Below are 15,837 nucleotides of genomic sequence, written 5' to 3' on the forward strand. Positions count from 1 at the left end.
GGTGTTGTCCAGTACATCTGTATTTTGAAATAGAATTTCATGTCCAGCTTGTTTTAGGGCATGTTCAGCTACTGCTGATTTTTCCAGTTGTTTTAGTCTGCAGTGTCACTCATGTTCTTTGATTCTGGTGTGATTGCTGCGTTTTGTGGTTCCAATATATACCTGTCCACAACTGCAGGGTATCTGGTATACTCTGCAGTGTTGAGGGGGTCCCTTTTGTCCTTTGCTGACCATAACATTTGTTGTATTTTTATGGTGGGTCTGAATACTGTTTGTAGGTTGTGTTTTCTCAAATGTTTTCCCATGTGGTCCGTGCCCCCTTTGATGTATGACAGAAATACTTTATTTGTGGGTGGCTGTTTTTCCTCTTCAGTTTGGTGTTGTTTTCTTGGTTTGATGGCTCTTTTGATTTCATTATTGGACTAGCCATTCGCCTGTAGGGTTGAGTTCGGTGCTGAGAAAACTGAGCTTCACAGTTCCGATTTGCACGGTCTACCAGTGTTTTGATTATGCCTCTTTTTTGCTGTTGGTGGTGGTTGGAGTTTTTGTGTAGGTACCGGTCTGTCTGGGTGGGTTTTCTGTAGGCCTTGTGTCCCAGTCGGAGGTCAGTTTTGCGTAGGACCATGACATCTAAGAACGGGAGTTGGCCCTCTTATTTCTTTTTCCATGGTGAATTATAAATTTGGGTGGATGCTATTAAGATGGTTTAGAAATTCTTCCAGTTTTTCTTCACCGTAGTTCCAAATTGCTAAGGTGTCATCCGCATATCGGGACTAGACTGTGGGTGTGAAGGGTGCTGAAGCCAGGGCCTGTTTTTCGAAATGTTCCATGTAGAAGTCTGCTATAACTGGGCTGAGGGGGCTGGAAGCTTTATCCAACTTTGGAGAAGATGGAAAATAAAATGGCCAGAATCCTAATAGTGCTTGTGCAATATCAGACATGCCCAAAGCTTTTGTTAGTAGAGTTTTGTCTTTGAATGTCTGACGCAGATCAAAACACTAACTGATTTGGATATAGTGACCCATAATTTTAAAGCTCTGGAAAAGTGATCTTTGGTGAAATTGGATGCACAGTTTAGTTTTTTTAAGACTTACAGTTCCATACTTAACTGTCTTTTACAAACAGTAAGGCAACTAAGAAAGTTGACTGTTGTAGTGTCTGTCAATTCAGTTTGGTTTCATCAAGCATAGTACAAGAAATCACATGATAACAGTATGTATGGCAACATGTAAGGAGGGACAAAGTGGAAAGAAAGTGAGAGTATGGATGCTACATTACCATTATAGTTGAGCCTGGACAACTCTCCCCCCTTTTGTGTATATTAATATACAAGGAGCTTAAGTAGGAGTGCCTAAAGACTTGATTATACTTAATAGAAAGGTGGCTTCTTTCATTGCTGCAGAAAGGAATGACTGAATGAAAATGGGCATATCCTAATCTTAAAAGAAATAACTCATTATATGAGAATAAACAATAGGGAACCATTCTAGCTTGATGTTAATTTCATCCTGGACAACTCTCCCCCCTTTGACTATGGTTTGAATCTATACTTAATCATACTTCTTGTTGTTATGTGCTGTCAGTTCACAATTTGGTGACCCCCATGAATGAGTGAGTCATACTTAGAATGGACTTATTATCATCTGTTGGGTTTAATTTAGTCCCAGTTTACGCTGAAATCAGTGGGACCTGACTGTCAGTTCTCGCATTGATACACTAGAATTGTTTAAGTCTGGAGCTCCACCTCCAAGTACGGTCGCTTATGTTCAGAGCTTTAAAATTCAATAATTTGCCTGGTTTAGAGCAGCTCTGATTTCTCTCTAAACTTCAGTCATTTTGATTTCCCCTTCTTAGATTGTTTAAAGGTAAACAGGAAGAATGTTGGAAGTTTATTTTTAACAAAAAAAAATTAAAATAAAGACTTAAAAGGTGGAGATTTCAAATAGCAACAACAACAACAACAATAATAGTAACAATAACAATAACAACAATAAGAGTAAAAAAACAATAATAATAACAACAACAGCATGTTTCTCCAAAAATAAGATATATTATATTATATTAATTTTTGCTGCAAAAAATGCATTAGGGCTTATTTTCAGGGGATGTTTTATTTTTTTCATGGACAGCAATCTACATTTATTCAAATACTGTATAGCCATGTCATCTGCTTGCTGCACAATGGTGGAGGGTTGGTTTCACTTAACTGAGGCTTACGAGCATCCTGAAAAATCATACTAGGGCTTACTTTTAGGTTACGTCTTATTTTCATGGAAACAGGGTAATAATAATAATAATAATAATAATAATAATAATAATAATAATAATAATAATAATAATAATAATAATAATAATAATAATAATAATAATAATAATAATAATAATAATAATAATAGTGACAGAAAATGAAGAAGTCAAGATCTTGTGGGATTTCCAGATACATAACACACCAGACATACCCTGTTTCCCCGAAAATAAGACCTAACCTGAAAATAAGACCTAATATGATTTTTCAGGATGCTCGTAATATAAGCCCTATGCCAAAAATAAGCCCAGTTAAGTGAAACCCCGCCTTCCACCATTGTGCAGCAACCAGAAGATGATGACATGACTGTATTTGAATAAACATAGGTTGTTTTACATGAAAAAAATCCCCCGAAAATAAGCCCTACTGCATTTTTGGAGCAAAAATTAATACAAGACCCTGTCTTATTTTTGGGGAAACATGCTAGTAGTAATAGAATGAAGAAATGTCTGGATCATTGACACTGCAATTCCAGGGGATGCATAATAAAGAATTGGAAAAACTAACAAAATACAGAGACCTGACAATCGAAACATCATGCTTGTGGTTGAAAAACACTTCAGTGGTCCCTGTGGTCATCAGCGCTTTGGGAACAATATCAAGAAATTTCACATACTATAAGGAGTTGTTGATCTCAGAAACCACACCATCAGAGCTACAAAAAATGTCAATATTAGGAACAACATACATACTGCACAAATATTTAACAGATACTTAGGGTGTTGGTTAAAACTTTTATTATTTATATAATACAATGTTTTTATAATTATGATTGTGCCCGGTGTAGTAGCAGTAGCAGTAGCAGTAGCAGTAGCAGTAGCAGTAATAATAATAATAATAATAATAATAATAATAATAATAATAATAATAATAATAATAATAATAATAATAATAATAATAATAATAATAATAATAATAATAATAATAATAATGAGCTATCAAACAGGGTGGATTTGATTTAATTTAGATGAATTTAACATGGTTTAAATTTGTAAAAAATCAATTTTTAAATTTGGTTTAAATCATGATTTAAATCAAATTGATATATTTAAAAACATTCATTCTTATCCACCGTTTTGTCTAGTCAATTCTTACACTTTTCAGGGTTTTCCAGATGGATAATACTCAGAAGTGGTTCACCATTCTCTTCTGGGAGCATCTTGGGACTGTGAAGCTTGCCCAAGGCCACACAGCCTAGCTTCTGTCTCTGGAAGCACAATGGTGAATCAAATTCCCAACTTTTGGCTCCATGGCCTGATTCCTAAACCTCTCAGCTGTCAAATGACATTAGAATTCAATAATTTTTTAAATATCTGTTCAGTGTATTTGGTCTGGGATGAATAGATTTTGCATAGTGCAAAGAAGGAAGGACTATAATAAATATCTGGAAATGTTCTTTCCTTTCTCAGGCTGGGATGGGATGTAGGGCTTTAACATTATGGGCAATACTTTCTCTAGACCTTACTTGGATTATTTTTGCCATTCTTCTAGCAGTTGCAAAACTTGGTTAAAATAGACAAAGCTTCTTCAACCAAGGCAGATTCAATTGCAATTTAGTAAGAATAGGTAGTAATTGTTCTACATCATCTTTATTACAGAATGGATCTGGGATAAACAGATAGGAAATATGAAGACTGGAAAACATATCTGAACATTAAGAAAGCAGGAGCAGAAGTTATAGAATATATGTTTTGAAAATAAATTCTGTAGAAGCAGTTGTACTTTTTATCTGCTTTGTACAGGTCGCCAGAAAGGCCTACAGGGGATCTTCGGGAAAGAATGAAGAATAAGCGTCAAGACATTGAAACAGAAACACAGAAACATAGTACAGAAGAGCAGTCTTCTCCTGCTAGGGTAAGGTTGGGGTTCATCTGTTTCCCAGATTACTTCAGGAGTATTGCAATGGAAGTTTCCCTCTTGTGGAAAACAGCTGGGCACAAGTAGATGGGATCCATACTTCCCTGTCCATCTGGCTGGAACTCCTTCAGTTCCTAGAGAAGGAAACTGAGAAAGTGGAAACTTCATGCTGGAGGAAAGGATATGTAGAATGATTTTCGCCAATACCATCTTCTCCCTGCAGCCACTTTGGCCGCTTCCCATGCTGTTCCAGGGGTTTCACCCGCCCTCTAAAACTGCTCTCGGGAGGGCAAAGGGAACTGCACAGGGGAGAAGAAGTTGGCAGAAATGGCTGCTTTGCTTCCTCCAACATGAGTAGGGCTCCATTGTCTGATGTCTTTAACACCTGTTAATTAAAATGTGCTTGGAATGCCCTGGCCAGTGTGTCAAATTGGGTTTGTGTGTTCTGCAACAGTAACCATTCAGTCCCTCTCTCCCATCCATGCCCCATAGCAACCCATTTTTGAAACTTGAGGAAGTTTCAGAAGTGGTTTGTGATATGTCATAAGGGCCTGCTGTCCAAAGGGGTGGGAATCCCAGTAACATGTCACAGTCACAGAATGTATCTGAGGTAGTTTTCTGGGGTCTTACCAGTAATTTCTCAATGTAAATTATTGGCTGACTGCAGTTTCATGACCTGGTATTTGCACATTCAACAGAACTTTTTTGACAGTCCTTCCCATTGCAGTGCTCTGTGGCCTTTTGTTCAGCATTGGAATTCACCTCAGGTTCTTGCTCTGTCTTTCATGTGCACTTATGCACACGCACACATATACACACACATGCACACTATTATACCCTGCCCCAACTGAGCTTATAAATTATGAAAAATAATCTGCCTTCTAATTAAATAATTAATTAATTTGTAATTAATAAAATCAGTTGCAAACAACATATATGTATGTATAGAAAATCTGTGCTACCATTCATTGTTGGCAAGGAAGTCCACCTTTAAAAGTTTCCCTCCCATTCAGTTTGGAAATGCATGTGTTTAATTTGTATTTTGAGTGTATTTAGTATGCCTCAAAAGATAAAGGCATTCAGACCATCAGTATTCCAGTGGACCATTATTTTCAGTTTTCTGTCGGTACTTCCACTAGAAGGAGGTCATAGTAGAGTTCTTACAGAAAGCAACTTCTTGTTAAGCTGGAATACAAACTGCAAAGAATATCCATGTTTAATTGGCTATTTCTTTCGTGCTACAAGGAGTAGGGCCTGCTATATCTATACAGCCTGTACTTCCTTATGTCGATTTACAGGAACTATAGTTTATAGATAAATTCCTCAAGGGCCCTAGGGCTTGGAATCTTTTACTGTCACTTTTGTGGACAGGTTGGGGGAAAGAAAGATAGTAATGGAGCTCTTAAATATCCCTTGCTTTGCTGTCTCCTCAAAGGAGCTAGTCCTGTAATGGATTCTTTAAAATTCCTCTCAATACCACAATTACTTAGAATCAAGTTATTTCTTCCATAGTACTATTTTAATTCACAAAATTAAGATTCTTATTGGCCAAAAATTTAATTGCATTTTGGTGTCCTAAAATATAATGCGGCAAAGAAAAATAACATAGAATTTTTCACTTTCCCCTCAAATGTCATCATTCCAGGGCCAGTGAGAAACTGGCATCGGTATCTGATTGGATTATATGTGTGTAATGCAATTTGTGGATAGGGCCGTTACTGTTTGGAGATATGCTAGTTGTGTAGCTGGTGCCTCTTAAATCAATCATTCCCAACAACCTTGAGTCCTTGGACTGCAATTCCCAGAAGTCCTTATCAACACAGATTGTGAAGGTTTCTGGGAGTTGCGGTCCAAGAACATCTGCGCATCCATGACCATCTTCAGCTTACATTCTGCATTGAGGTAGCCAACCAGGACGTTGGCCTGGGAAATTAAAGTCTTCTTTCTTCTTTTGCAATAAATCTTTAGCCACCTGCCTTTTTTAATCAAACAAAATAGTAGCTATTATTCAAAACAACCAACCACGTAATAACAATCAGTTACATTTAAAAAAAAAAAAAAAAGTGACTGGAATAAATAACAATGCCAGTTTGGACAGTTTGCTATGCAGACTGTTTGACACTGTTATTGAATCTTTGTATTTTCGATTCAGTAACTATCTGATTCAACAAGAAAACTTTTTATTTGGTTGCAGACTTGTCGGGTTTATTTATCTTGCTTATAATAGTATGTGTTTTATCACATTGATTTAATATAAAGATATTAGGATCTGTCCAGCCAGTGCATGAAAATATCAAAGATATTGGGTGGTTTTTGTAAAAACAGGTCTAGAGACTTCGATACAAGTTGTTCCAAGAAGGGAATGCTTTTCATTTCTGGCAGATTGCATATGCCATAAAATGTACCCTGTAATGTTTGCATCTCTCCAGAAAGAGCTGACCAAAACTATGTACGTACAGTATGTATGAGGTTGAATGTTGGGACCATCAGATCTCGTTAAAATATGCTCCAATACATTAACCAATTACAGGCCCCTCAAGTACATCACCTCTGTTAGCAAGCTCTTGGATCTTCCCTTTAGGCCTTTTTCATACACCAACCTCTATATCACTGTTACTCAACAGCATACTGTCATTTCTGCCATATGTGAATGTTTCCATTGAACCTGCCCTGTACTTGGTAATTTTAAACAGTTGATCTGTTTATGAACATTGTATTATATTGAACAGTTTATCAGCAAACAAGGTAGAAGCAACATTTGATTGCTAGCTTTTTACTTTTTTGCCCTTTCTAGTTCAATGTTGTCCTAGTAGGGAGCAGAAAATTGTTTGTAGGGAAACAACACTCTCCTTGATTTACCAACCAGACTCCAACTTCCAGAACTTAGCCAGAACTCCCACAATTGACTGCTAGTCTGTAATCGTGTACTGAACAAGGATGCTTGTTTCTGCCCTGGCCATTGCCTCAATGATGGGCTAGAGCATCCTTTCTCAGTGTGATACTGTCCAGATGCTTTGCACATCTCCCATCAGCCCCAGCAAGTGTGCTCAGTGGTGAGGAATGGTGTAGTTTGTAATCCAAAACATCTGGAGAGCCCAAGACTGATTTAGGCTGAAGGCCCAAGGTTTCTTCAGGCGATTATGAAAAGACAAAAAGCTAGGTCTTCATTTGCAGCCTGAAACCCTACACTATACATTGCAAGAGCAACTGCAGGCTTGAGAGTACAAGTAAAGACCTTTTCCCCCCACCTTTTTTTCTTTCTTTCTAAGGAGCTGGGTTTGAATGGCAGAACAGATTTAGGAAAGATAATGTTACAGAAATGCATCTTCTTTCCCTTCCCTTTGCACTTGGTTGAGAGTGAAGGATTACTAGAGTCTTATGGGCATTAATGTAAGGGGCACATCATATAGCTTATTAATGCACTCAAAAGTTATTTCTGAACATCATTTTTGTATGATTAATATGCATATTCTTGAGCTATACTGGATTGACTGAAGATCTCTGAATGTCCGACATTTTACCATCTAAAGTACAGAGGAGGATCAGTATATATGTGAGCTTGTCTTTCATAATGCCAAAACCATTGTTCAATAAGGTATTTTTCTTCCTTGAGTATTTGTTATGCATATATCTCCTGAAAAGGGGAGCCCATTTTGTTAGTTTCAAATGTTTGCCCTTATTGATTATGAGTATATGGAATGAATAAGGGGAAAAATCAATTTAAATGTTTTTGCACTGTGTTATCTTAAACTAAGATATTCACAATATTGGTAACCGTGCCTGTTTCTTACTTATGTGTTTAAAAGCAGTTGATTTATAGTATTTTTTACTTCTATAGAAAGAGTCTTCCAGAGGGAGGCACAGGGGGAAGGAAGATATTAAAATTACAAAAGAAAGGACACCAGAAAGTGAAGAAGAAAATCCTGACTGGGAAGGAAATAGAGAGGGTAGGTGAAATATGCGAGTACATTCAAGTTGCAAAAATGAGAGTGGATGAATTAGAAAACGAAGTGAGAATGCATTCCTATATTCCTTCCAAAAGAAATGCATGTAAGATTGTGTACCTAGTACATAATAAAGGTCAATTAGGTTGTATAGTTCAGAAATCACAATTGAGAGTTTAGGTATATTTTGTTTTACTTTGCTTTATAGGTTAGCTGACTACATTCATGCTTTTTAGTTTTGAGAAAACGGTCTCATAGATCCTCACATTCGGAAGCCCAGTACTGTTGCTTGAAGGCAGGTGTGGGCAACCTGTGGCCTTACAAATGTTTTAGCCTACAGTTCCCAGCATCCCAATGCAAGATTATCACTGGTAAATTAGTGTGGGTATTGTGAATGAAAGCTGTTGGAGTTACTTTGTCTTGTTTAGAGGAATAAAGTTGCTTTATCTTGTTTAGAGGAATAATCAGCAGGCTATGAAAATTTTTATATAGAATTCAAAATGTTGGATATATAAAAATTATCTTGCAATATGCATGTGATTCAGGACCCATAGGAACTCCTACTTTAACTCCTGCAACTTCCAGAGGAAGTGCAAATGTTCTTTGGAGCACTTGTTGTGGGAACATTTTTAGAGGTCATTATAGATTATCTCTGTGCTGCTTTTCATTTTTAAAAGTCATCTACAGTTAAAATAGGCACCATCAAAACAATAGCTAATGATTATAAACCAATAAAGCAGTAAAAGCTGTTAAGAGCAATTCATTTTTAAAAAAAACAAGTTATTCATATGTTAACGGGGGAAACAGTCAACAAAACATATGGACAGACAACTTGCTCTTTAATTGTGGGTCCTGCCCAATGTTCACTCTAAGGTGCACATGTGGATGTCTATTGGCACTGCGCAGTAGCAGCCGGTGTTAATGCCTGTTTTCTTCTGGGTTTTGGATTAATCTCCACCACCCCCCACCCCACCCCCCCCAATAAGTGAGACTGCCACTCAGCAGGGGATGAAAATTAGAGGCAACATTGCTTCTGTCTAATCTTCTTGGGGAAGTCATTTCAAAAGGTGGCTGCCACAACAGAGGGGGGGCCCTGTTCAAGCAAGCTCTGGCCCGAATCCCACATTTAAAGACTGATGGCGATTGTGTACAGGATAAGGGCATTTCTCAGGCCTGTGAAAAGTGGTAATGAGTGCTGTTTTAACATTGTGTCTCTCTTGGGATTCAAAAGTGAGTTATCACAGTATCTACAGATCTCCATGGCAAATTATTGGTGCATTGAGGCTCCAAGCTTAAAACACTTCTTTAGAGAATAGAGCACACTGAATGTGACAATTAAGTCTGAATACGCACCCATAGAATTGTTCTGTAACAGTTGGTGTTGACTGACCTTCCCTAGTCATGCCTTTTAGGATCCACTTTAACTGAAGATGCTGAGTTTTGAGTCCAGATAGATTTTATTTAAATCAAATTGAATCTGTCTGCACTATGCAGCAAGACTTGATATAATCATGTGAAACCTTGCCTACCAAAAGTGTACTTATCTTCACTGTAACCTTAATGCATGTACATATTTTACAGCAGGACCTTCATAACCATGGGATTGTTATCCATGGTTTCATGTGTCTACAGTCTGAAAGTATTAAAAGGAAAAAAATCAGAAATACTGTACGTATTCCCATGATGTAATAACCAAAACTGGCCACTAGAGGGAACTAGAGATTGTGCTTTATATACAGTGGTGCCTCGCTTAGCGATTGCCTCGTTTAACGATGTATTCGCTTAGCGATGAGGTTTTTGGAGCATTTTCCGCTCCGTTTAGCAATGTTTCCTATGGGGAAATTTCGCATAGCGATGTTCGGGACCTTGCCTCGCTTAGCGATGACAGTTTAGGTCCCTCTGTTTCGCTTAGCGATGTCCGTTTTTGCTATTTTAAGTGTATCTTAAAATGTTCAAAAACTGTTTTAAATGCTTGGGATCGTTAGTGCACCTTGTAAAACCTTTGCAAACTTAATTTGGCTTTGTTCTGACTCTTCGTTAATTTTTGGTGAATTCCCCCCCCCATTGGAACGCATTGAACTGTAGGTTCCTCTCCCCATCTCAAAGCCTCTGATACCTTCCCAATGAGAAAGGGGGTTCTATGGGAGCCTCAGGAGTTTTAGAGGGGAATTTGATTTTTTTATTTCTGAAAAATTGCCGCAGCCGATGGTGCCATTAGCCTTACAAATTGCCTTAGCTGCATGAAAAGAATTTCAGCCAGTGCCTCGTAATATAGAATTAGAATTTCTAATGCCTGTTGCATAATGAGATATTTGAGGTTGAACACAAAATGCTTTTTAATAACAAATGTAAAATCCAGTTAAAATTTTAAAAAATATTTTTCTACTAAATTTTTAATATTTTGAACCACCGGCCTTATGCATGCAAAGCACATGTTGTATCATTGACCTGTAGATTCTTGACACAGTGGTAGGTTTAGTTGCAGTCTGTGAAGCCACCTTGCTATAGTGATAGCTACTTACATCTCCAGAGGCCACTAGTGTGTGAATTTGGAGAAGAGTGTGAAACTGTTGTAGACTGTCAAGGAACTCAACAAAGGAGGAAAAGAGCTGGGGAAGGCAGAAGCAGGACAGAGGAGGAAGAAGCAAGCCTAAGTCATGTTGTGACTTATGGGATAGAGTGCAGAGGGACATGTTGTTGAGGGAACTATAAAAAGGAAGAGCTACAGATGGGCACAGATCTGATGGTGAGAGAGAGAGTCCTTTCATGGCATTTGAAGGATAGGAAAGAAGCCTGTTATTAACTAGAAGGAGAAATAGTGAGAATTTCAGAATGATCTGTCTTCCAAGGGCCAAACTTGGCATATAAAACTCTGCATAGTGCTAGTCCAGTAACCTCCTTTAGTGTAGAAAAAGCCCTCTTTGACTGGAATGGTTGGGAGCAGAGGAGCAATGCTTCATTTTCTTCCACCTTCTTCCAATTCTAAAATTGCTTTCTCTCCCCGCCTTCCTTTCAGATTTTTGCTCTCGCTCTTCTCTCTGTACAAGTATTAGATACTTGCTTCTGTTATAACCAGTGTTGAGATAAAACTGGGCTGTTCTGAGGGTAGAAACAGAGAGAAGAATCATGTATGCTGTTCTAAACCCCTTGGCAAAACAGTGAAGTGAATACACTTCTTTGTATTGTAAAATTTGGGCACTGAATTATTTGCTGAATTATATAAATTCTAAGACACATAATCTCTTTTAGTCAATGTTAAATAAATGAGCCTGAACCCAAATATTTTTATCCCTTATATTATAGTTCTCATGCCTGTATTCTTTTTTTAATAAATGAAGATTCTGATAACGGAGACGCTAACTACGATTATGATCACGAGCTTTCTTTGGAAATGAAGCGCCAGAAGATCCAGAGAGAGTTAATGAAGCTTGAGGAAGAAAATATGGAGAAAAGGGAAGAAATCGTAATTAAAAAGGAGGTTTGTATTTTGAAGAACAAAAAACTAGTTAGTGAGCAAAAGTTAAGAATAATAACTGCACTGATCTTCAGGATTATCAATAAAGTGTCTTCTGTTGGTAATGACAAGTACTGAATGTGTAGGCTTCCTTTTTCTTCCACAAAGAAGGGTGGAGTAACAGCAGTTAGCCTTCATGGTTTTTTTGTCAGGTTAAATATTAGTCTTACGTATTCTTCCCAAGTGTGTTTAGAATTTCATGATGGTATATAAATTGTTTTGACAGACCTACTGCTCTGGCCATTTGCCACAGTTTAAGATTAGTAAAGGTGTTGGGGCCACAGTGTGAAGAATGCAGCACAAAGCTGCTCCATTAACTGGGCAATCCTCTGTTTTTAGTAGTTCAAATTTAACACCCAAGTAGACAATTGAGGTGGGAGGCTGAGTCCCTGGCCAAAATACTGATTGTTTTTTTCCCCCACTGATGGTGTTTTGTTTGTTTTTTTGTTTTTTTTAAGCTGTGGGGATATACTGGGGTGCGGCCATATCCTTGATGTGGCTGTGCCCCCTAACGTTATCTTCCCCCCTCTCCCCTGAGGTTTTCCTACTGTTAATTTGAGGCTTCTTCTCTTGTCAAGTGTATTGTACAGTACTTCAGAAGTTCCACTTTTGTAAACCTATTATAGAAGTTAATTGTTCGGATAGTAGGTTGATGATAGGATTTGGCATGATTAATGTGAATCCCAAGTTGCATATGATACTTGCAGATATGTTTGTGGGATGTACATATCAATATTAAGCAGACAGTTGGGTGTGAAAAATACTGATTCATTCAATCTCTTAGATATCTCCAGAGGCAGTTGGATCAAAATTATCATCCTCACCTTCACCAAGAAAATCTAGCAAATCGCCAAAATTAAGAGTGAGTCCCAAATCTACCTCCTCTGCCAGTAAGAGGGAAAAGAAGACATCAGCGGTTTCTTCACCCCTCTTGGACCAGCAGAGGTTAGTATACAGACATGTTTTTGTGTTTAAAATTGTATTTCTGCTTTGTTTAGTTTTGTGATATGTGGTGTTAAGCTCAATGTGAAGTTCCTTTAAATAGCAGGTTAGGTTGCCAGTTTATTTTATTTGCAGCACTTGGAACTCAGAATGCTTCAAATAACCTCAGCAGCATTGAATAGCTTGGATAGTGAGACATAGTTTATGAATCATGGGCATGATATGGTATAATCATGTGCTCCTAAAAGAAAAAACAATCACAATTCATTTGCATTGTTACAAATTGCATTTAGGTACCTGTACTGTGATAAAACTATTTTATAGGTGGTCCATAACTTTTTCCAGGATTCATTCAATCATCATTTCACAGTACTTAAACAGAATTAAGTTAACAGCCCATGCATTGTGCCACCCATTTTGAAGCAATCATCAGGTCTGTATATAAAATTACTTTGGTATTTAAAACTGTACTATTATCTTTTATAAACGTGGCACTTAGAGAAATAAAAATGGTTCAGAATTCTTGATAATTAAAAATGTGATTTTGAAATAATGAAATCACCCAACTTCAGACAATACTGTAGAATAATCACGTATAATGTTTTATAATAATTTGTTTGAATATTTATGGGCTAAATATGATGCACTGTAGATTTCCACCTCTTTGGATTCTTACCTTGTAACTTTAGATTTGATTATACTCTAATTTAGATTTGATTCTCTAATTTTAGATTTGATTCTTCTCTAATTGCCCAGAGTAGACCTTGGGTCTAGATGGGTAGGATAGAAATCTAATAAATAAATAATTTCAGCTATATAATTGATATATTTTATGGAACTTTATTTTGTAGCATTCAAAAAGTGGTGCAAAATGTGCGTCTTAGCTTTGAGCTTTGTTTTAGAGCCACCCCCACCCCCTTTGTTCAGACCATTTGCCTGGCATAGTAAGAGAAGGTTAAAATGTTACAATATACTGGTCCTGGGGAAGTTTTATTTGTGTGCAGATGTACTAAATAGATTGGCGTCCGTTGTCTGTATATAGAGCAACATGAGGCTCCCATTGGACAAATGTACTGAAGCAAAGGCCCGTATTGAATGGTGTGGCAGACATTGGGTGAGAGTGGAACCAGTTTTGAAGGGCCAGGTTTTAGATCACTTTCCCCCAAATGTTTAGAATGTTACCAGAGTGGATAAAAATAAATGATTTATCAAAATCAAATTGATTTAAATCATTATTTAAATTCTAAAAAATGATTTTTTTAAAAAATTTAAATCGTCAAAAAAAATCCAGTTTTTTAAAATTCAAATTGAGATTTAAATCAATTCAGTTTAATTCAAATCCACCCTGAGTGTTACTGCAGATTTATAAAATAAGCTACAATTTTGTTCAGATAGAACTGTGTGGTCAACTAAAAACCATCAATTATTTGTTTTCTTATTGGGTTTTTAGGAGTTCAAAAAGCAACCACAATAAAAAGAAAGGTCCTCGAACACCTAGTCCACCGCCTCCAGTGCAAGAAGAGGCCACACAAGCAAAAAAACATAAGGAAAAGCATAAAGTTAAGGAACGGATAGAAGAGAAGCCAAGGGAAATGAAAGAGAGAGGCCGGGACTTTGAAAGACACAATAAAGAAAAGAAGGAGAAGCAGAGGTATTTGCAAAAGTACTCAGTGCTTGTGTATAGTTGTTTAATTCCATAATTCTGATAAATCTGCAATCCATAACTAAAAATATTAAGGCTTATTTATTTCCATCTTGACACCTACTTTTTTTAAAAAATTAATTTATAGGTTAGGTGTAGGGATAGGGGACAGGGGACGTGGGATAAACAGGGGTTGTAAATTAACGTGAACATTTTACAATGCTAGTTCTTATCTATTACATTTCAAAGATACATAAGTTTGCAGTGTAACTTATTTATAATACATATTCCTTTTCTAAATTAATCTTAGGCTTTCAATTATCAAATACTAATTTGCATTCTATTTCTAAGCCAATCATAAAATTTATGAATCTAATAAAATCTCCATGATTCATCTTTCTTGTTGAGTCTAGCCATTCTGATAGTTTATCCATTTCCGCTCTTTCCAGGATTTTTGATATTAACTCCTCTTGTGATGGATTCTCCGGGTCTTTACAGAGTTTAGCAAAAAGAATTCTTGCAGCTGTCAAGATATGGATGGCTAAATATTTTTCATTGGATCTGGGATTATTTTTAGAAGAAAAAAATTCAGGGGTTACAGTTATCGGAATCTCTACAACCTCTTGCAAAAGCATTTCAACCCTTTTCCAATATTTTTGGGCTTTCCCACATGACCACCACATATGATAAAAAGAATCTTCTTTTTGTTTACATCTCCAACAAAGATTTGAAATTTTAATATCCATTTTTGCTAGTTTTGTGGGAGTTGTATTCCATCTATAAATCATTTTATATATATATTTAAAAGCTACTTACTTAGTGAGTTTTATATTGTTTTTCCATATTTGTTCCCACTGATCCAAACTTAAATTGTACCCAATATTCTGTGTCCACTTTATCATACATTCCTTAACCACCTTCTATATATATAATGCTTTAATATGCTTGTCTTTGGTATCCAGGAGGATTATTGACACCTACTTTCCAGTAAAGAGGATATATTTGTTCTCTGTGTGCGTTTTTCATGAACATATACACAGTTCAAGTTATTTTCTATAGTTACTGCAACTAGTATTTTTCAAATAGTCTGAACAAACAATGCTTCAGAAAAGCTCTGCAGCTCTAAGATTATTATATATCAGAAATGAATGGCAGTCTTGGCCAAGAATTATGTGATTATAACCAAATTGGCATATTTTTCCACTTCTCCTTCACTTTCTGTTTTGGGAGAACTGAGCATTGTTCAAACACTGTCCATCATTCTTGCCAAACATTGAGGCTGAAAGCCAGCTTTGTGATGTCAGGGTTCCACTCGTGCAACATTCTTCTTCCCTCTCCAGGGATACCTGCCTCCCCAGCCTCTCTGGAGGATTCCCCCAGAGAGTATATATTTGAGAGTGCATGGAGGACTGCAGAGGTGAGAGGGAACGGCCTTTCCCTGGGAAAGCACCCAACGTGCCAGAGCTTGTTCTGATCCTTGACTGGGTCAATATACTGGTGGCATTAATTTTGGTGGCCTGTCTCATAGTTGTTATAACAGGAGAAGGGCCATGGAGGTCCTGAAGGACCTCAGTAGGGAAAACGTATGCCCAGAACAAAGGTTCCTTCTTGCCACCTTCAAATGCCTACCAAT

The 15,837-nt window shown here is 37.0% G+C and overlaps 1 protein-coding gene across 10 annotated transcripts in view; it reads left to right on the plus strand.

The window, feature by feature from the left end:
• The window catches only part of ZC3H13 (zinc finger CCCH-type containing 13), a 55,896-nt gene that overhangs the window by 18,362 nt on the left and 21,697 nt on the right, over positions 1 to 15,837 (plus strand). For 9 of the 10 annotated variants that reach the window (XM_078384065.1, XM_078384225.1, XM_078384156.1 and 6 more), the window contains 5 exons: positions 4,048 to 4,159; positions 8,001 to 8,109; positions 11,445 to 11,584; positions 12,405 to 12,565; positions 14,013 to 14,213. In XM_078384065.1, coding sequence (XP_078240191.1) covers positions 4,048 to 4,159; positions 8,001 to 8,109; positions 11,445 to 11,584; positions 12,405 to 12,565; positions 14,013 to 14,213 — 723 coding nt within the window. Of the gene's footprint in view, positions 1 to 4,047; positions 4,160 to 8,000; positions 8,110 to 11,409; positions 11,585 to 12,404; positions 12,566 to 14,012; positions 14,214 to 15,837 lie in introns of those variants that run through there. The other variant, XM_073002613.2, reaches the window with a different exon arrangement.

This window comes from Pogona vitticeps, chromosome 1, assembly GCF_051106095.1.
Source record: "Pogona vitticeps strain Pit_001003342236 chromosome 1, PviZW2.1, whole genome shotgun sequence".
In the NCBI taxonomy this organism is placed as follows: domain Eukaryota; kingdom Metazoa; phylum Chordata; class Lepidosauria; order Squamata; family Agamidae; genus Pogona; species Pogona vitticeps.